The sequence below is a fragment of the Mauremys reevesii genome, linkage group 6 (genome assembly GCF_016161935.1).
Source record: "Mauremys reevesii isolate NIE-2019 linkage group 6, ASM1616193v1, whole genome shotgun sequence".
Classification (NCBI taxonomy): domain Eukaryota; kingdom Metazoa; phylum Chordata; order Testudines; family Geoemydidae; genus Mauremys; species Mauremys reevesii.
The window spans coordinates 43,132,071-43,152,821 of NC_052628.1; the positions used below are offsets into that span (position 1 = coordinate 43,132,071).

At 38.2% G+C, this 20,751-nt stretch overlaps 1 protein-coding gene across 2 annotated transcripts in view; it reads left to right on the top strand.

Moving 5' to 3' along the window:
• Window positions 1–20,751, top strand: part of AP3B1 (adaptor related protein complex 3 subunit beta 1) — a 261,412-nt gene that overhangs the window by 156,609 nt on the left and 84,052 nt on the right. For both annotated transcript variants that reach the window (XR_005600381.1, XM_039544543.1), the window contains exons 19-22: window positions 1,238–1,394; window positions 3,835–4,009; window positions 18,366–18,438; window positions 19,542–19,648. Coding sequence is in view for 1 of the 2 variants with exons in the window: in XM_039544543.1 (XP_039400477.1) it covers window positions 1,238–1,394; window positions 3,835–4,009; window positions 18,366–18,438; window positions 19,542–19,648 (512 nt within the window). In the remaining variant the exon portion in view is untranslated. The remainder of the gene's footprint in view (window positions 1–1,237; window positions 1,395–3,834; window positions 4,010–18,365; window positions 18,439–19,541; window positions 19,649–20,751) is intronic.

The following is a 20,751-nucleotide window of genomic DNA, read 5'->3' on the forward strand; positions in this document are numbered from 1 at the left end:
ATAATACTATAGTAAATGAAACAATGAATTCACACGATTTGTGGCTCTTTTGGTTAATGATGATCACTGATTTGGCTCCTGAACCACTGAGGTCTGAGTATCACTGCTATAGTATATAATAATAATAGGAGATATACCTATTTTCTAGAACTGGAAGGGACCTCGAAAGCTCATTGAGTCCAGCCCCCTGCCTTCACTAGCAGGACCAAGTACTGATTTTTGCCCCAGATCCCTAAGTGGCCCCCTCAAGGATTGAACTCACAACCCTGGGTTTAGTAGGCCAGTGCTCAAACCACTGAGCTATGGTTTGATTGCATTATGCTCTCACTATAGAGTATCAAACTTTCTATTTATGTAGACATTGGGCTAATGATGGGGGAAAGAATGGCAGGTGGCTCATATCAGAGGTGTTGTGTGAAATAAGTGAAGTAAGGAAGTTTGTGTCCAGATACTCCAGTCTTTTAAGGGTACTTAAAACCACATAAGCAGCTTCTTGAGGCTGCCCCTCTCCACTGCATCTGAATATAGTTCAGACATAGTGGGCAATCAGGGCCTCAATGTTTAGCATTTGAGAATCAGAAGAATTAGCATGTGTGTATGTAAAGTTGAAATGCATGGAAAAGAGATGTTTTCACATCTGAATTCCTGCTAAAAAATTAGTGTATCTTAGTAGAGGAGAATTACTTAGGGTGATTAGTGGATGAAGCTAGAAAAGGATACATTCAAGTTAGACATTAGAAATGTTTTTTCAACTATAAGGTTAGTTAGAGAATGAATAACTTATTGAAATAGGTGGTTAAATCATCATCAATACAGGTGTTCAAGATTAAATAAAATACTTAGGCAATTAGTGTGGAGGGTAGTCCTTCATTAGAGCAAGGGCTTAGACTAGAGGATTCAGGAAGTCCATTTCTTACTCCTTGTGTTTACATGGATTTTTTTTCAAGAGTATTGGTAAGGATCTTGGTACAACTAATCAATTTAAAGTGTCCTAATTTGGACAGGTACAGTACTGCGTGTTCAAGAGAACAGCATTTTGAAATAGCAAAATTTACGAGTTAAGGATAAAGAAAATAAAAAACAAAAAAACGTTTACACTCTGGGTAAATATAAAATCTGGTGAATAAAATTATGCATTTCTTTTTTATAGCTATATACACATTTGGGTTCCACTATGTACTACATATATAAAACTATATTAATAAAAATGTAAGATGCAGTGTTTTTGTGTTTTTAGAGAGTGAATCTACTAGTGAAAGTGAAAAAGAGGAAAATGGGAAGGAAGAAGGCAGCAGCATGGAGAATAGTGAGAGTTCAAGTGAAGAACTGAGTGACAGTGAATCAGAGAGCAAAGAAGGTACAGCAAAGAAAAAGTTCAAAACTATTGAGGAAAGGTAAATATGTTGTGTGTTTTTATCCTTTAAAGAGCATTTCAGTATAATTTGAATGTATGTTTCATATTTTCATTAATTGAACTCTTCTTAAGCTGAATTTTCATACCTCAGTAGCAAAATCTTCGGGTGGCTTTCTGAAAATAGAAGTAACCTTGGGAGGCTGGTTAAGGGATCAGGCAGTTGTATGAAACACTTAATTACCTTTTGCGGCAATTTTGCTGAGGGCTAAAATTAAATCCTTCAACACTTTGCCATTATGTAACTAAGACAATTGATTTTTCTAAATAATGTTATATTAAAAAGATTATGATCCAAATAGTAGAGGCAAGTAGATCCAAGAGTAGAAGGGAGACAGTTATAAGATATTTAAGTGTTAACATTTTTTAAGATTGTCCATTATTAACAGCATTATAATGTATTAAAGTATCATTAAAATTTTGAGTAATTGGGGCTAATACCTTGGATTGTATGAATCTGTTTTTTCCACTGCTGTCAGCAAGTGGCCTCTGCAGACATGATCACCCTTTACTCTGTAGCCTGCTGCCAGCTCACTTGATGAGTTTGCAGCTCAGCTCAGTCGTGGCTGACAGCGCTGATTGGGGCGCAGTACGCACTCTGCTCCTTTTATTACAGACAGTAATTAAAGCAGCTCGCCCTGCCACTTCCATAACAAACACACCATAATGCCCTAATTATGACTTTATTAATTTAAGTCAGGATTTAATGATTTTAAAAGTGATTTATATTGTTTTTCCTGTTCAGAACAAATGAAATCTGTAGGTTAAATTAATACAGGCTTTTCATCATTGCAAAGTTAAAAAGCTAGTTACCAGTAAATTCTTTTCATTAGATTAACATGTGAAATTCTAAGTAGTAAGGTAAACAATGATTACCCATCAAAATTGAATGATGCATAATAAAATAATACTTTTATCTTGAAAATCTTATCTTAAAGCTAGAAGCTGTTTATTCAAAACGAATTGCTTTACTTATTGAACTGAAAGAATATCTGGCTCACAGTGGATTCCTTTTTGTTGCAAATACCGTTGTATAGGTTCCATATTAGGGCCTGTGAGGAAACAGAGATGGGTTTGGTTGGCACCAGCTTTGATTGGAATGAATAACTATGTTTAAACAGAAGAAAATTGTGACTTTTTTCAGTGACCTCATAAATAAATGTTTGTGGAAGGTTTTTGTATATGCAGTTTAATTCTGATGTTGCTTCAAAAACCTCCTATTTCTTTCACCTTGGTTTTGAAAAACAAATATGTTCTTGTAACAGTTGCTTCCTACATGTGGCTGTAGCGCTCTTGTTCAGTTTTAGATTCATGGCATGTTAAAGCTACTGCCTTAAGCAGTATTACTTTCCTTTGATTCTAAAAATATAATTTTTAGCATTAAAATATAATTACATGTGCTGTGTAGTGTTACCATGTCTCCATTTTTAATAAGTGAGAATCATATTAGCTTCAGAGAATTCAGTTCTAAGAAATATTGATTTTTTTCCTCCCAACTTTTTTCTGTCTCCTTAGATTTTTTTTCCAGCGTTTTTTTTTCTCCCTGTAAAGTATTGTGCATCTTGTGGAACAGTAGCATCACAGGGCACATACCTTCATTTCCCCCAAAGACTTAGCAAAAGTGTAAAATTTATTTAAAATCCAGAACCAAAATTTCCATTAAAAATCCGTGCTCTATATAGTTGCCTTACTCTTGTTGAGTGGTATCTTGCCCTGTGAAATATTCCACTGACATGCATGAGCTATTTCAGTAAGGTACTACTCAGCATGAGAAAGGGTGTGAGAATGTGGCACAACAATAACACTGTGTGTTGGCCCATTCCAGCATCAGACCAATTCATTTTATAAATATGTTTCTTGTTCTAGTTAATTTAATTTAGAGGCATGAATGAACAATAGTAAATTGACCAGAAAAGAGATGTTTTGCCCCCGAAAAAGCTTTTAAATCCATCCAGATTCCTTTAATCAAAGCTTACCTAGTCTGAAAGTTTCTCAGTGTAATACGGTAGACACATTTTTCTAGAAAATGCCATAAATTTAGTACACCCAGACATTAGTTATTCCCTTAATAGTTATTGATGACTTTGTTTTTAGTGGTGGTTTATGACCTTTCCATTTTATTATTCTTTTTGAAGTGTATGTGATTATGTAATTGATGGGTTAGGATAATGTGGTAAAATAGTTTATTTAAAGATACACAGTAATGTCTATATAATTTTGGGGATATGTCTTGCTGTTTGTGCCATCTTCACCAAGTTTCAGTTTTAATGAGAGCCTAGTTTATTAAAAGTTTGGAATGCCAGAGTGTAGAACATTTTCTGAGTGTTTGTTTTCTATATGCTGGTTTCTTTTTTACAATCAGATATTGTTCATTATTCCTTGACTTTAAAAATGAATGAAGAACCTATTCTTTTTACGCATAGTGACTCAGATGACCCAGAGAAGAAAACAAAAATGATTTCCAAAAAAAAGGAAAGTTCTGGTTCCTCTGGCTCAGAATCTAGCTCAACAGAGGAAAGTTCATCGGACTCTGAATCAGAATCTGACTCTGAAAGTGATGTTGAGTCTAGGAAGCCTAAAAATGCTATTGCCTCCAAGGTAAAATCTACATTACCTCTATAAAGTTGTGTCCAGTCATTTATGTATGTGTATTCCCATTTTTTAATGGGCTCTGGGATGTAGAAATTCTCTGAGATTATACTGCATGGTAAAAATTAATTTTATTTATCCAGATTAAAACTCCTTGTATATCTAACAAGTATTTGAAAATACTGAAAACTTGGCTGAACCTTCTGTGTGTTCCTGGGGCCAGAGTTCAATCTCAGTTACATCATAAGAACATAAGAATGGCCCTACTGGGTCAGCCCAAAGGTCCATCTAGCCCAGTATCTTGTCTTCTGACAGTGGCCAGTGCCAGGTGCCCCAAAGGGAGTGAACAGAATAGGTAATACTCAAATGATCCATCCCCTCCCTGCCCCTGCAGCGCCTTCTCCACCTCCTCCCCTGAGCGTGCCGTGTCCCTGCTCCTCCCCCTCCCTCCCAGAAAGTCCAAAGCGCTGCCAAACAGCTGTTAGGCAGCCGGGCAGCAAGAAGCGTTGGTAGGGAGGGGGAGGAGCGAGGACGCAGCGCGTGAGGAGGAGGAGGCAAGGAGAGCTTGGCTGCCGGTGGGTGCTAAGCACCTGCTAATTTTTCCCTGTGGGTGCTCCAGGCCCGGAGCACCCACGGAGTCGGCGCCTATGCTTGTTGCTCGTTCCAGCTTCTGGCAAACAGAGGCTAGGGACACCATTCCTGCCCATCCTGGCTAATAACCTTTAATGGACCTATACTCCATGAATTTATCTAGTTCTTTTTTGGACCCTGTTATGGTCTTGGCCTTCACAACATCTTCTGGCAAGGAGTTCCACAGGTTGACTGTGCGTTGTGTGAAGAAATACTTCCTTTTGTTTGTTTTAAACCTGCTGCCTATTAATTTCATTGGGTGACCCCTAGTTCTTGTGTTATGAGAAGTAGTAAACAACACTTCCTTATCTACTTTCTCTACACCAGTCATGATTTTATAGACCTCAATCATATCTGCCCTTAGCCTTCTTTTTCCAAGCTGAAAAGTTCCAGTCTTATTAATCTCTCCTCAGACAGAAGCCGTTCCATACCCCTAATAATTTTTGTTGCCCTTTTCTGAACCTTTTCCAATTCCAATTAACTACTGATTTCAGTGTAGTTATTTCAGTTTTACAACTGAATTCAGAATCTCAGCCTCTGTTTAGCTGTTGAAGTCACTTTGTGCAAATAAATGTAGGGCCATATCTTCAAACGTGCATGTAAAAAGTCATATGCACATTTGCACGCCTCTGCGTAAGTGCACGGATACCCCCAGTGAATTCTAGTCACAGTTTGCTTGCACATAGATTCATAGACTCTAGGACTGGAAGGGACCTCAAGAGGTCATCGAGTCCAGTCCCCTGCCCTCATGGCAGGACCAAATACTGTCTAGACCATCCCTAAGTGTATTGGGTATTTGCAAAACTAAGAGCTTGTCCACGCAGCGTGTTTAAGTGCATTACAGGAGTCTGATTTGTAGTGCTAACGTGCTGCATTCTAAGGGTATGTCTGGTCAGCCTGCAGTGAGCTTCCCAGCCCAGGCTGACAGACTTGGGATACTGGTGCTCGCACTAGCACTCTAAAACTAGCTGTGTAATCAGTGCTTTGATGTTGCGGTTCAGGCTTCAGTTCAGGCTCTGAAGCCCAATTTCATCCCAAGGCTTCAGATCCCAAGCTGCAGCCTGAGCTGCAACTTCAAAGCATTTCATACTGTGGTTAAAATGTGTTTTATTTCATAGGAGGGGAAGTATATAACATATTGTCACTTCAGAATTGGGGAAGACTCCCAAATTCCATGAGATCTCTCATAAGATGTATAAAATTCCAAGCGCTCAAGTGTGGCTTTTAAATTGGACTCTGAGAAGTGTCAAGGTACAAAAATGGCACCATCTCACTCAGCAGAGCTGTTGTCTGGGTATGGTCAGTCATAACTGCTTAAGTGGGTGGGGGGGAAAGAAGTTACACTACCTTTTTACTCAAGTTAATATTGCAAAGCTGAAATAGCTATGTGTGTGTGCAGGATACTGTTCCTTCTTGCATATTTAAACAAATGTTTGAAGGCAGTGATTTTGCAGAGCTATAAATGAGGGCATTGTTCAGCTTGCAGAACCTTTATTATGGATGGCAGCACATGAGAAGGAAAGAATCAGCTCTCAGATTTTGGCTGAATTTGTAGGCCTGGAAATTAGCAAAGTAATTTTTTACTTCAAAACTTATCAAAATCTTATGTTCGAGTCAATGTGGACATAATAAATGTGAAACCCAGGCTGAACCTTGTGGGGGAAGGAGAATAGTGAACATTTCTGTGAAACACCTTTTCCTATTGGTATCCAAAATGTTTTGTTCATTTCTACCCATGTATTTTTTTATAGTAACTTCCAGAGTACAGCCACAATTGCGAAGTCTCCATTTTAATTTTGATACGTTTATTTGAGCATTAGGCATTTAAAAAATCAACCAAGCACCTTTAGTTCAATATTCCTATTTATTTAAAGACCAGTTAATATAATCAAAACAGATGTCAACCGACACTATTGATGTGGATATGGAAACAGTGTGACATGTATGCCACAGTATGGATAAATGTGGAGGCCGCAACTTTATTTAAAAGATTATCTGACAAGGAAACCACTCCCCAAACTCTGCCTAGCAGGGCTGATCTAGTGCTGATTTCAACTGTGCATGAGTGGCCTTGGTTTCTACAAACCTGAGCGTGGGTCCAAGGGCAGTGCCTCCTCTCCACCCTCAGGCCTGCCCAGGAACCCTGGCTGGAAGCTAGAGTCCCAAAATATTCCCCTCCTCCACACAGGAAGTAGGAGAGATGAGATGAAGGGAGCCCATATGCTGCGTGAGACATGGAGGCCACACCCTCACTGTGCAATATTGTGCTCAGGGTCTGTCATAAACAGATAGTTAAGGGTTAATGCCTCTTTTACCTGTAAAGGGTTAAGAAGTTCACCTAGCCTAGCTGACACCTGACCAGAGGAACCAATGGGGGAACAAGATGTTTCAAAAGAAAGGAGAGAAGTTTCCTTTGTTTAGTCAGTTTCAGCCGGAGTGAAAAAGATCAAGGAACCAGCCTCTTATCAGAGTAGTAAGTTTTAGAAAGGAATAAATAGGTTTGTGTTTATTTTCTTTTGTAACTTGTCTTTGTGCAGTTAGGGGAATTATCAAATTGGGTATTCTTTTGTGTATTAAGGTTTTTGCCCAGGGGAACATCCTGTGTTTTAAATCTGTTGTCTGTGAGATCAGCTGTATGCTGTCTCCCAGAGGTTGTTTCTTTTACCTTTCTTTTCTTTAATTAAAAGCCTTCTTTTTAAGAACCTGAATTGATTTTTCCTTGTTTTAAGATCCAAGGGGATTGGATCTGGACTCACCAGGAATTGGTGGGGGAAAGGAGGGGGGATGGTTAAATTCTCCTTGTTTTAAGATCCAAGGGATTTGGATCAGTGTTCACCAGGGACTTGGTGGAGGAGTCTCTCAAGGCTACCCAGGGAGGGGAAGGTTTTTTGGGGGGAGAAGAGTTTTCCAGGTAACTTAGAAATCTGGATGGTGGCAGCGAGACCAGATCTAAGCTAGTAGTTAAGCTTAGAGGTATTCATGCAGGTCCCCACATCTGTACCCTAAAGTTCAGAGTGGGGGTGAGACCTATGACCGGGACCCTGCCTAAGCAGCTTATTGAGTTACTGGACCTCATATCAAACCCTTTTTAACACACCAACTGCAAAACACACACCCCAGGGCCTACAGGATAGGGAATGGGGGTGGGGGTAAGTGGAAGAGAAAGAAACAGCAATCTCTCCTTTACCCACACGCTGCAGAACATCAGGAGATGTTGCAGACAAAAAAAAGTTGCAGCTTTTGAAAACTGGAATATTTCAGTGAAAATCTGTGGAAAATATTTTTTCTTTTGAAAAATTTTTTGGAAAATACCACTTTCCGACCAGCTCTGTTACTAAACACTTCATAGGAATAAAAAGCCTTTGATGTATTTAGGTTGCTTAAGACTTTCCATTATAAAGGATTCTTTGAGAAGCTCTCTCACCTCTGTTGTGTGCCGCAGACGTTTGATATTAGGCAGTGGAAACAGTCTCGATCTACAGAAGTTCCTTTTCTTTCTCCCATGAAATTCAGTTTAGCTTTTGCTGATATAAACTGCTAAAAAGGCTATTTCCCATCTCTGATTTGCATTTCTCAGGCAAAATCTTGGCAGTATGCCAAAATAATAACTAAATGTATGAATATTCTAATGTTGGGTTCATGCTGGCACAACAGTGCATGCACTATGACAAGAATACCTGAGAGCTTCCAGAGACCTGTGGAGTGGGAAGGAAGAAGATAGACAGATAGGCACCCCTTCTAACCCACAGGCAGCACATGGACAGGAGTGTCTTCCAGTTGATAGGTGGTAAGGGTTAATAAAGAGGCAGAAAGCTGAGGTGGCTATTGGGATCTCACCTACTTTTCTGTATCTTATAAAATATCCTTGTCTGAATGTTTTGTTTATGTTTCACAAAACAATAACTCTCTTTTAAAGCTGGAAACAAAGCCATTAAACCCCCAAGCAAAACTTTTTGTGATTCAGAGGCCCCAACTGGAGCTTTCTCAGGGCTACTGTTTTGGATACCCTAATTTGAAATCCTTATGCATGTGTTTTTAAGCTTTGATTACAAGCAACAATGTAGGCAGTTGGAAGAAAGAGATGAAGAATACCGGCTATTGAGAGGTGGGCTTCAACTGAACAATTCCAAACTTTTGCATGTTGTGTTGGTGCATGACCACACTGTTAAAATAATAGCAAATTATCATCTTGTATATTATCTAATATGCCAGTATTTTCTCCCATCACAAAATCCACCTTTCCCCATCAACCTGAAATCTTTTCTCAGTAGCTTGGTTGTATCATTCACTGAGAATGTGGGTTTTCACAGAAATAATGACTTTCCGTAACTCTTCCTTCCAAAAGTGAAGGAGTTGGCCGCTTCGTTATGCCATCCTTTCCAATATTGGAATTTCCACTTGAGTGCTTTCCGGTATCCAGCTGTGCAGTGTATGGAAAAATTGCACCACAAAACATATACTGCCTTATTTCTGTTGCTGGCTTATATCATCATTTTTGTGACTATATGACCAAATGTCTGTAACAGGTATATACCACTAGTCATTTCCATGCCTTCATTCTTGGAAAATCCAAGTACCTGAAGTTGACTATAGGTACTTATAGGCGCTTAAGGCAGCATGTAGAGAACGGACAATGCTAGCAGGGTATAAATATCTGTGTAGATGGTGAGGCACTGCTTATAGAGTAGAATTCCCTACATGCCGGAGCCCTGAGTTGTATACTTTACGTGGGCACTCTATGCGCCCAAGCAGTGTGTCTCACATCTACACTGCTATTTTTAGTGTCCTGCTGCCAGAGTCTTTCCCCACTGCAGCAAAAGACTTTGGCAGGGCGGAGGAAGCGGGGGAAAGCTTCTAGTAGCCAAAGCTATATGCTGCTATATGTAGCTATGGGCCTATTAGAGGAGTAGATGGGTGAGGTTGTGTGGCCTGCAGTGTGCAGTATGTCAGACTAGACAGTGGTCCCTTCTGATCTTGTTGTCTGAGTGTGCTACACATACTCTACATGCTGCTGCACGTGTAAATAAGGTCTTTGAGTCCATGAAGTAGATGCCAACATTTGTATGAAATGGAAAATAAGAATTAGTTGTATGTTGTCATTTATACCACCTCTGACTGATGACGATGGAATTTACATCAGAATAGCTCAACTTCAGAGAAAAAATTGACTTTTTTTCCCCCCCAAAAAACCTTACTGCAGCTTATGCTGGCTAACACTATAAAACTAAAACTATTCTGATGCTACAAGGTAAATAATGGATACGAGATAAAATTACTTCCTTGAGGGGATTTTCTTGCTGGCTAGGGTGATCACTTATAGTTTCATAAATCATGAAAAATACTGTCATTCATAAATAAATGAGTACACGATGGTTTTTTAAAAGTCTGGAATAAAATTTATTCTCTTCCTCCTCTCCAAAAATCAGTGGTACCATTTTAAGTGCAGGATAGTACATAACAAGCTGTGAACGATTTAGGTATTTTAATTGCTTCAGCGTTAGTAGCTTAAATTTCAACTTCTGTTTCAATTGTCATGTCTCTATACTTATACAAGACTTGTGGTTAGCTCACAGCAGCATCACCGCAGATATTCCTTACAGATCATATAATTTGGGAGAACTTTCTCTACTGAGTATAGATATTTTCATCAAAACTAACTAATACTATTCTGTATAAACAGATGTAGAGCATTTTTATTGTGCATCTGCATGTATATTCTGGGAATGTGTCTTCACTGCAGTTAACTCAGGCTCTTACTTGGGTGTTTCTTCTAACTACCTTCCATCCATATACGCAAATCTCTTGCCCCTGTTTAGTGGCACTTTAAACCCAAGCTAGCTGGCAAGGCTGGGGTATGGGTTAGAGCCCAGGTTCTGCTTTCAATCAAGATGGTAATCTGCCCACTTTGCAGTGAGGATGTAAGCTAAATCACTCGAGTGCTGATAACCCACTAGTGACTTCTCACAATAACTCCCGTGTGCCCAAAGTTCCAGAAGACCAGACAAGTTCTTACACAATTTACTGGGAAAGAATCATAGTGGTTCAGCTTACTACAGCACAAAGAACCATGGGATATGCTTCTGGAAGTCCTAGTAATACACATGAGGAAGTGCAGCAGCAGTGAGGACGCTAACTCAAGTATGTCTGTGCAGAATGGCTGCTCATAGTTGGGCAAGGCTGGCCTGGATACCAGTCACCCAAGCTTAACTCTTCAACAAAGACACCTGTAGTGACTTTGTGTATAAGCATTAGAGCTTAAGCTCAGAGAATACAATCCTTTGTATAATGAAACCATCTTTGCCTTGAAGAAAACTTCTTATGAAACTTTGTCAGATAAGCAGCTTTCCTTATAATGCAGAGTAAAATAGTAATCTCTGCTGTATTGTATGAAGAACATTCATGGTTATAGCACAAAAGATATTGTATTACAATTGTACATTATGTACCATTGTTAAATATACAGCTACAGAAGGCTTTGTTTAAAATAATATATTTTAAACTGTTGCAAATTATTCTTCACTAGAACAGATTTTATTTTGCATTTCAGCTCTATTTCAAGAAAAGTTTACCTGAAAAATATATTTGTGTGTGTATCTTTGTATGTTTACACACATTATAGATATACTAAATATTTTATATGCAGTGTGTAATGTAATAAAGGTAATAATTGGAGATATACCAATCTCCTAGAACTGGAAGGGACCTTGAAGGGTCATCAAGTCCAGCCCCCTGCCTTTACCAGCAGGACCAATTTTTTTGCCCCAGATCCTTAAGTGGCCTCCTCAAGGACTGAACTCACAACCCTGGGTTTAGCAGGGCAATGCTCAAACCACTGAGCTATCCCTCCCAATAGTCAATAGTACCTCTGTGTTGAACACATTTCCTCCTAACTCAGCTTCTCATGCAGCAATTCTGCAAGCCTCTGCCACATGGAAAGTCTTTAGATTAATTTTACTGTTCAGACACCAAAATTAAATATAATTGTTTGCATTGATTCTAGACACTGTAAAAATCTAAGATGAAACTTGAAGGTATAGCTTGTGTATCATGTGGATCTGATCCTACCATTGATTGCACACTCATAATTTCCATTTACTTTCCTGGGAGTTCTGAGTATGCAGGGCACTCCAGATTGGGCCGTCATTGTTTGTGTATATCAGTGGTTCTCAAACTTGGGCTGCCGCTTGTTCAGGGAAAGCCCCTGGCGGGCCGGGCCAGTTTGTTTACCTGCCGTGTCCGCAGGTTTGGCCAATCGCTGTCCCAGGCCAATGTGGGCTGCGGGAAGCGGCGCATGCCAAGGGATGTGCTGGCTGCGGCTTCCCGCAGCCCCCACTGGCCTGGAGTGGCAAACCACGGCCAGTGGGAGCTGTGATCGGCTGAACCTGCACATGCGGCAGGTAAACAAACCGGCCTGGCCCACCAGAGGCTTTTCCTGCACAAGCGGTGGCCCAAGTTTGAGAACCACTAGTGTATATCACATAAATAGGCTGTATAAACAAAGCAAATTGTGCTTATCCTACAAAGGTCACATACAAAGTTTTAAAACATCTGTTCTTTGCTGGTCACCATTGTGCAGAGGTGTTTGGTTTATTTTGTTTGTTTGTTTACAAAGCTCCCCAGTTGTATAATCTGATAAGTGTGGTCTGACACTTTCTCCCCCATAAAGTCCGATTGAAGCCAATGGGATCAGGTTTGGATTGTGGGGCCTTCCCATTTGGATCAGGTTGTGGATTGTGAGGCCAAATATTGTACTTAACTGTGGTTTGTTTGTTTTTAAACATCTGATTATTTATTAGGGCCGACCACTGTGTGTGTGTATATACAGAGACGCGCACACACACACACGCACGCATTAATAGTACGTTAATAAATGAATTGATCATGTTCATTGTGAATTTTAAAAATTTTCAACTTTATAACATTGCAGAAAAGAAATCAGACCTGCATATTATAGAGAAGATAGCTAAGGTTTGAGAGGAATATTTCCTACAGTAAAGAGAGGTACAAGAAATAACAGGTTTAACTTTCACTTCCACAACAATTTACATAAAGTCTATGTGGATTGAAGTCTTCAGATTTTACATTACCTCTGTAAATCTCACATATTTGTCTTGTGTGAATGTAATATGCAGTTTTACCTCATTCTATTAAATGATCCTATATTGTATCAAAAGCATAGATTTGTGAAGTTATGAAAGTGCTATTTAAAGAGAGCCACCTTATATGTTCTATAAACTGCTTTAGACTGGAACAACCCTCATGAAAGTAGAATTTTTTAAACTAAAAAAAAAAAAATCTTATTGGCGTTCATTAACTGAAGTTTTTTGATTGGCCAGTCCTTACCGTTTCTATACGAGTTTGATCCAGTGTACAAAGAGACATAAGATTCATTGTGGTTCTTCCTCTATAATTCAAATTGAAAATATTTCATGTAAATATTCTGTTTATGAAGCAAGAAATTATCATTGTCTGTGTTACATTTCCAAGTTCACTCCAGGTCCAATGAACTTTACAGTATGTTGAGCCTATTTTTGAGTTTTGTTTTCCATTTGTTGTTTCATGGTGTGGTCTTGAATCAATACTTTATTTAGCACAACAACCATTAAGAAAAATGGTTGCTTTTTGTGTAAATATTTTGCATCTGCATCTAGGTTTATTTTCTACTGTGAAAATTAGCATGTAAAATAGCCCAAAATCACTTTTGCTGCAGGTAGTATTTTTAACGTTTTCACGTTTCACTCATTAAAAATTTAACTTTGGAAAAAGCTTGTTTTATTCTATTTAGTTAAAGTACAGTGAGTAGAGAATTCACTGTTTTACCCTGCTGTTTTGTATTTCATTTTGTAATAGGGACACTCTGAGGTATTCAGATACATAATCAAATATTGTAGAAATAAAATGGAGATTTGAGGATGATGCACAGATAAATAGGAGTCTCTACATTGGGATTTTAAAATCAGCTACCGTTGGCATTCTTATACAAACCTAATACAGTCACTCAGCTGTTAAAAACCTGATCCACTATTTAAAAAAAAAATACAAAAACAAATTGTCTGTCTTTCTGCCTGATCTCTTTTCAAGTGCTAACACAATGGGAACAGTGGGTGATCTGTCAGTGCATTTGGATTGTCAGTGATGGTTTTGTATAAATATTGGGAGGCTAAAAAATAAAATTCACACAGTAAAATATGATTTCATCTGCCTTTTCTCTGCAGCTCCATGGCTCATGCTGTGGTGTGAAATTCTCATTTTACACACTTTGCAGGCAGAGTACATGAATTATGTATTGAGCAAGAGAAATCTCCTGCTTCAAGTCCTATATGCATTTATCCAGGTTCTATCTCTATTACCAAAATGAATTGCAAATGGAGAAATGTTTGATAGAATATAGCTTAACTTCTTTGTTTAGCATTCAGCTTTTTTCCATAGTAGGTTCTTTAAGTAGGAAGCTGTTTTGATTTTACTGTGGATTTATTTTAAAAAAAAAAAAAAAAAAAGGAAAGAAAAATGTCAGAGAAATGCCAAACATCAGAACCTTTTTATAGCCTTGATTTGGAATGCAAGGCTTTTTTTTATTCAGCAGAAATAGCTCCTGGTAATGTTGGTTTCCGTCCCTGGCTATTTATTATTCCCAGAAAGCCAATTAATTTCTTTCCTTCTAAAATTCAAAGAAAAAAATCAAGTTGTAATAAGAGAGACCAGTTTAACTTGCCATGTCCTTATGTTTGCTGTGACCTGATGTATATTTAATAGTGTTTACAGGATCTTGGTTATGAAGTAGAAAATAAGACTTGCCTTATGTTTTAACTTTATCTTGATTTAGTTGGTTTGATTTTTCGGGTGGGAGGCTACAGTTCCCAGAAGGCCCTTGTATACTGTTGTTGTTTGAAGGAAAACTACAACTGTTCTGCTCAGCACAGCATTTTAATAAGTCACATAATGACATGACATTTTCTGCCATGTATTACAGAATTGAAGTAATGATCCTGTAGTTACAGTTATTCTCCAAAAATATTTTGGGAAAGTTAAAGGAAAACCTGTTCAGGCCTTGAGTTACCTGAGCCCAATAGGGGATGTTTTTCACACATGAACTGCAAAACAGATGAAAATTGACTTCAGTGCAGAAAATACATTTTAATTGTCTTTTAAAGAGTCATTTTTCAACCTGTGTGAGATGTTCTTATTAGTTGCTGGTTCAGAAGAGCTATTCCAGAATGTAACACCATGAATAATGGAAGTCGTCATTGAAATCATGCAGTTAATTTTATAGTTGTGGTGTCACAAAATGGTATATCTTTGAAATCTTCAGTAAACCAGAGGAGTACTACCAGGATGTAATGTGGTGGAAAAATTAGTTCAAAGTTCAGTGTACACTAAAAATGATGAGATCTAAACCTTGAATCTGAACATATTCTAATTACAGGTGGGCTATTTGAGTTCTTAGAATCAAGACAGCTTGGCCTATAGTTTTGATTCCAGTTCTATCCAGAACCGGAATGGGTGTATTCCTTGGTTAAGATGTGGCTACATTCTTTTGTTACTGATCTTTTAAGGGGAGGGTGTCATCTTCCTTCTGTGTCCCCTTCCTCTTCACATTTTTATCATCTCTCCCTTGAGCCCCAAAATGTAAATTTGGTGGTAGTGGAAAAGAAAACTGAGTTGGCCAACCACACCCTCCTTTTCTTATTATATGCCCTCAACTCAGATAAGAGTACAGGGTTGAGTGAGCAGCTGCTGCTCCTCAGATGGCTGTCCTTTCTTCTGTGCTTATCTTCCCTACCAATTATTAGTATTATTATTGCTGTGTTGCCAACTCTCATGACTTATCATGATTCTCCAGATATTTGATGTTTTTTCTTAAAGTTCCAGCTACTGGAAGCAAGTGATTACAAGAGATTTTGGATTTTTTGGACTTGACTCATGATTTTTCAACAGATGGAGTTGGCACTGCTGTTATTGATAGACTCAGGACTCCCACTCTTTCCCCACAGTAACCCTTTGTGAGAGGGGGACACTTTTTTGGTACTGAATTTAATTGGTTGCATGAGAGTTTGGTTAGGAGTAGGACTGCAGAAACCCAAGACAGGAGTTAAAAATCTTGGACAGTCCTATCCAGAATGGGGCAAGTAATAAGGATGAAACTGTAACCAGGATTAGCCCTTAATCCTACCATAAAGCAGAGTCATATGCCACTGCTTTATCCCATTTGTGTACTGAATGCCTTCCCTTGTCCATATCCACAGCCCTTTTTGGTCAGGAGGAGGAGAGTGGGGACATGCATCACAGATCTTAACTCAGTTTATATTACGTCCTTTGAATGTCTTTTTTTTAATTGGTTTCTCTTTTGTATTTTTACTTTTAAATTCATATTTGCCGACTATAGTATCCTTGAGGAGGAATTCATGCTTAGACATGTTTGAAAAAAGTTCAGTTCTAAAATAGATGTTTAAGGTGGAAATTTCACAAAAGCACATGCATGCCACAAAGTTAAGCATACATCAAGTAGAGTCATAAACATACTTGGCACTTATTAAAAACATCAGCCTGCCATGCAGGGATCTCATTAACACATCATAAACATTAGTAATTTAATATCACTGTGCCCCAGTAAGGTAGATAATTATCTCCATTTTACACATGAGAAAATTAGGCATGGAGTAGTCAGATAACTTGTCAAAGATCACACCAAAAGGGAGGAAGGATGGTCTTCTGGTTGTCGCCAGACTGGGACTGTGGAGACCTGGATCTGCCACAACTTCTTCTGTGACCTTGGACAAGTCACTTAATCTCTCCTGTGTCTGTGTTCCCTAACATGGGGATAGTATTTCCCATACCTTACAAAGGTGTGTTGTCGACAAAATTCTTTTATGATTTATTAATGAGTGAAGAGGGCCATATTCATACTTAAGCAATCTGGATTCTATTTCTGGCTGTGAAACTCTTCCACCTGTTTCCAGCCTGCACTAGCCACAAGACCTTCTGTCCCCTGGCATGCCTGAATATATATGAGTATATTAATATTTTGGTAATGGTGTGTATTTGGGGTTGTGGGCAGCTTGGAAGTAAATTAGAATAGCCCTAAAGCTGATATCCATGGGAAACTTACCTTAAAGTAGGACATCCGTGGAGTTTTCCATCTTCCAGTACTCCTTGACCTGTCCCATCTCCAGTAACAGCAAGACTTCACTTGGTGTTATGCTACAAGTTCATTTGCACTGGCAGTTGGCAAATAGGTAAAAGAGAGGTTTTGTAGGTACAAAGGGGAAGCCCCTGGTTATTTATGCCGACAGGATTCTGAGTGGTTTGTTAGGCAATGATTCTTTGGAGAATGGTGCTCTCTTCCATTCCTGACAGACCTTCAAATCCCACAAGTTTAATAGATTTTTAAGGCCAGAGGGAACCATTACATGATCTTGTCTGACCTCCTGTATATCACAGGCCATTAATTTTCTGGCAGCTACTCCTGCATAGAGCCCAATAACTTGTTTAACTAAAGCATGTCTTCCAAAAAGGAATCCAGTCTTGATCTGAAGACAAGAGATTGAGAATCTGCCATGTACCTTTGTAGTTAGTTCTGATGGTTTATCATTCTCACTGTTAACAATGTATGCCTTATTTCAAATTTGAATTTGTCTGGCTGTGACATCCAGCAATTGGTACTTGTTATGCCTTTCTCCACTAGATTAAAGATCTGGTGTAGTCTCCCCATGAAAGTACTCAGACACCATACTCAAGTCACCTCTTCATCCTCTTTTGAGCTCTAAGTATCTCACTGTGTAAGGCATTTTGGGCATCTCTTGAATCATTTGTGTAGCTCTTTTTTGCACCCTCTCCAAATTTTCCAAATCTTTTAAAAAATGTGGATGCTGTACATAGTATTTCAGTATCGGTCACCTCCCTAATCCGACTCTCCTGGTTATACATCCAAGGGTCACATTAGCCCTTTATGCCATACCATCACACTGGGAACTCACACTGAGTTGTTTGTTCATTATGACCACTATCTCCCTTTTAGAGTCACTGCTGTCGAGGATAGAGTCCCCCAATCTGAAGGTATGGCCTGCTTTCTGTCTTCAGATGTGGCTGTATTAAAACAAATTATGTTTGCTCTGTAAGTAAGGTCCATTCAATTTGGATTGTTTGGTATGACTGCCCTGTCATTATCTACCACATTGCCAATATGTGCATCATCCACAAATTTTAAGATTAAGTCTGTAATTCTTTGTGGCAGGGACCATCTTTTTATTGTTTGCACAATGCCTGTATTGGATCAGTGGTCCATGATTGGATCTTATATGCGCTACTTCAGTACAAATAATAATATTGCATTCATTTGGATGAATTTGTGGGGTCAGAGAAAGCAATACCACTGCTTAAGATTGGTTTACCTTCTAAAGGGGTGGTTGCACCAGATTTTCCACTTGCATCCTCTGTAGAAAATCCTGAAAGGTTCAGTCTCTCCCTAGAAGTTTTATTTGAATACTAAATAGTAAAACAAGCTTAGTAGGGGCCTCAGAAATGTTCATTTTAACTAACAAGTTTTTTTTGTGGCATACAGTTCAGTTTATCCATGGTAGGAAATACTTCTCACAAGGTGAACTCTCAGAATGCTGAGCAGAGCAACATGGGTATATTTTTTCTTTTAAAGCAAAGAAAATATTCTTTGCTATTATAAAAGTCTTGAAGAATCTCTTTATTGGCATGGCAAAAATGAAATATTCATATATTTTGACAGAGAAAAGAAATGTCAGTACCAGAGAAAAAAGCTTCTACTAAACAAGATGTGTCCCTACTAGACTTGGATGATTGTAAGTAATTTGGTTATATAACATTATTTATTTCTTTAAGACTGTGATCAAAGAATCTTTCATGTCAACAAGATAAATTCCTAATAATTTCCATAAATTTTAAATGGCTGAAGTAATGATCCTGTTCATTTATCATACCAATTAGCTGGCACACATATAGATGTTAGTAAAATCACAGACTTGCTCTTTTAAATGTGTAATTTGAAATTTGTGCTTGTCAAGTTTAGAATTCTGTCAGAGTATCCTTTTTAATGTGCTAATATTTGAAACATGCGTTTGTTTTGTGTGTCGTGACTTCATTTACCACTCAAGTGAAATTATTGCCTCAGGTGTACCTTAGATATTCCTTAGGATGTATTGATTTAGTCAGTCTAGCAGCTAATGCAACTACTATAGAGAAGACATTAAGAATTAAAATTTGAAGACCAGATAACAATGCAGTACTGAAAGAAGATGGAAAGATTTGGAACTGTTTTCCTATCTAAATTCTGTAGTGTGGATTCTTTAGGATTATATATGTCTTATTTTCAGACTCGTTCCTGAAAGTGAAATGCATACAGGAGTCATATTTGCGTCAATGAGAGGCATGCATGTGGAATTTTTAAAAGATTTAGGTCTATTGTCTTTAATTTTCCAAACACCATGAAAGTATATGGCACTGTACAGGTAGTACAGAAGTAATGAGTATGAAATACACAGGAAGAGTATGAGAGTAGCAATGGGGGAGAAGGAACAAAAGACTATTGTATCAATTTAGAAAAGGAAGTTGTATTGAACATATGACATAATAAAATCAGTAAAGTTGATTTATTACATTTTCTTAGTTTCTGTTGGACTCCCACAGTCATTCTTCAAAGCACTTTACATTAAGTTCAGACTTTTTGGTAGATATGAATTTCACATTGGGAGTTTACCATTATCTTCTGAGATATACCAGCTTAGTATCTTCCTAAATTTTAAAAAGTGCTTGAGCATAACTCAGCTAAATCAAGATGCTAACTTAGCATACATGCTATTAATTGAAGTATTTAATTGCCTTTAACAATGTATTTCATTTTAAAAAATTGTTAAATCCACTTTTATCAACTGTTCTTTTCCTGCAGTCAATCCTGTGTCAACTCCTGTAGCAGTTCCCACTCCAGCTATTCTCTCTCCAAGTTTAGTTGCTGACCTAGAGGGTTTAAGTTTGTCAAGGTCATCAGTCATTGATGTAAGTAATCTTTTTCAACCCCAACTAAACAAAAAGAAATCCACTCAGTTTAGTTGTTTCATATGTTTCTGGGGAAGTCATTGATGAAAGTACCATAACAGGTACTTTTAAAAGGATGTTGCAATTTCTCAATCTAGAATCTGTAGACAAATTGAACAACTTTTCCTGATCTATATTTGTGGCAATTGGAAAGCTGGGGAAAGGAAGGTATGAATAATGAACATTTAAAATGGCTGCCTTCACTTGGTATTGTACAACTATTTTAAGTATGGGCTCTTGCTCAGTCCTTCCCTCCAACTTGACTTACTTTCCAATCCCACGGAAACTTACACACTTACAAATCAGAACCAAACATACACAAATCCAGTGAAAATGTTTCTAAAAATTAGAAACTAGAAATAATTGCTTGATGCTGGGTCCAGGAAGAAAGGAAAAACAAATTGCCAAGATACCAAAACATTTACACAGATAGCACCGAATAAAAACATGTGGACTTACTATTTCTCAGCCTGATGCTTTACCAGTATTTCCTCCACCAACTCCTCTTATCATGAAAGGAAGCAAAACTAAAAATTGACTATTTCAGTTATAGACAGTTTGGGATGGCTACGAAGAGTACAGACACAGAAAATGTTAAAAGTGGAAAGTGTATAAATTTACTAGAAAATGATGGTGCCAGTGCCCATTATCCCTATCCAAGACCTTATATAATTACAATTCCATACAAGTGACAACTTACTTTGTGAAAGGTAACAGGGCAGCAGCATCTTGTGCTGATGCAGCCAAAGCTGGCATGACATCACTGTAGCTATGTAATGTGTGTAACTTCACCTCCCTGGGGTTGGGTCTTTTATATACTGGGAGTTGTAGCTATCAGTATAGCTACATCAGTGCAAGTGCTGGTGTAGATGTACTGCACCATTGTAAACTGTGACTTGCCCATGGTAGGGTTTGGACTGTGCAGCTACATTGCTGTAAGGCCATTGAACTGTATCTTCTGCTAGTGATAAGAAAGTGCATTGACCTTCTTTGTTCAGCTTTTCTGCAACACAGAGAAAAGCCACTAGAATTCAATGACTCTTTTCCTTAACACCAGAGCTGTT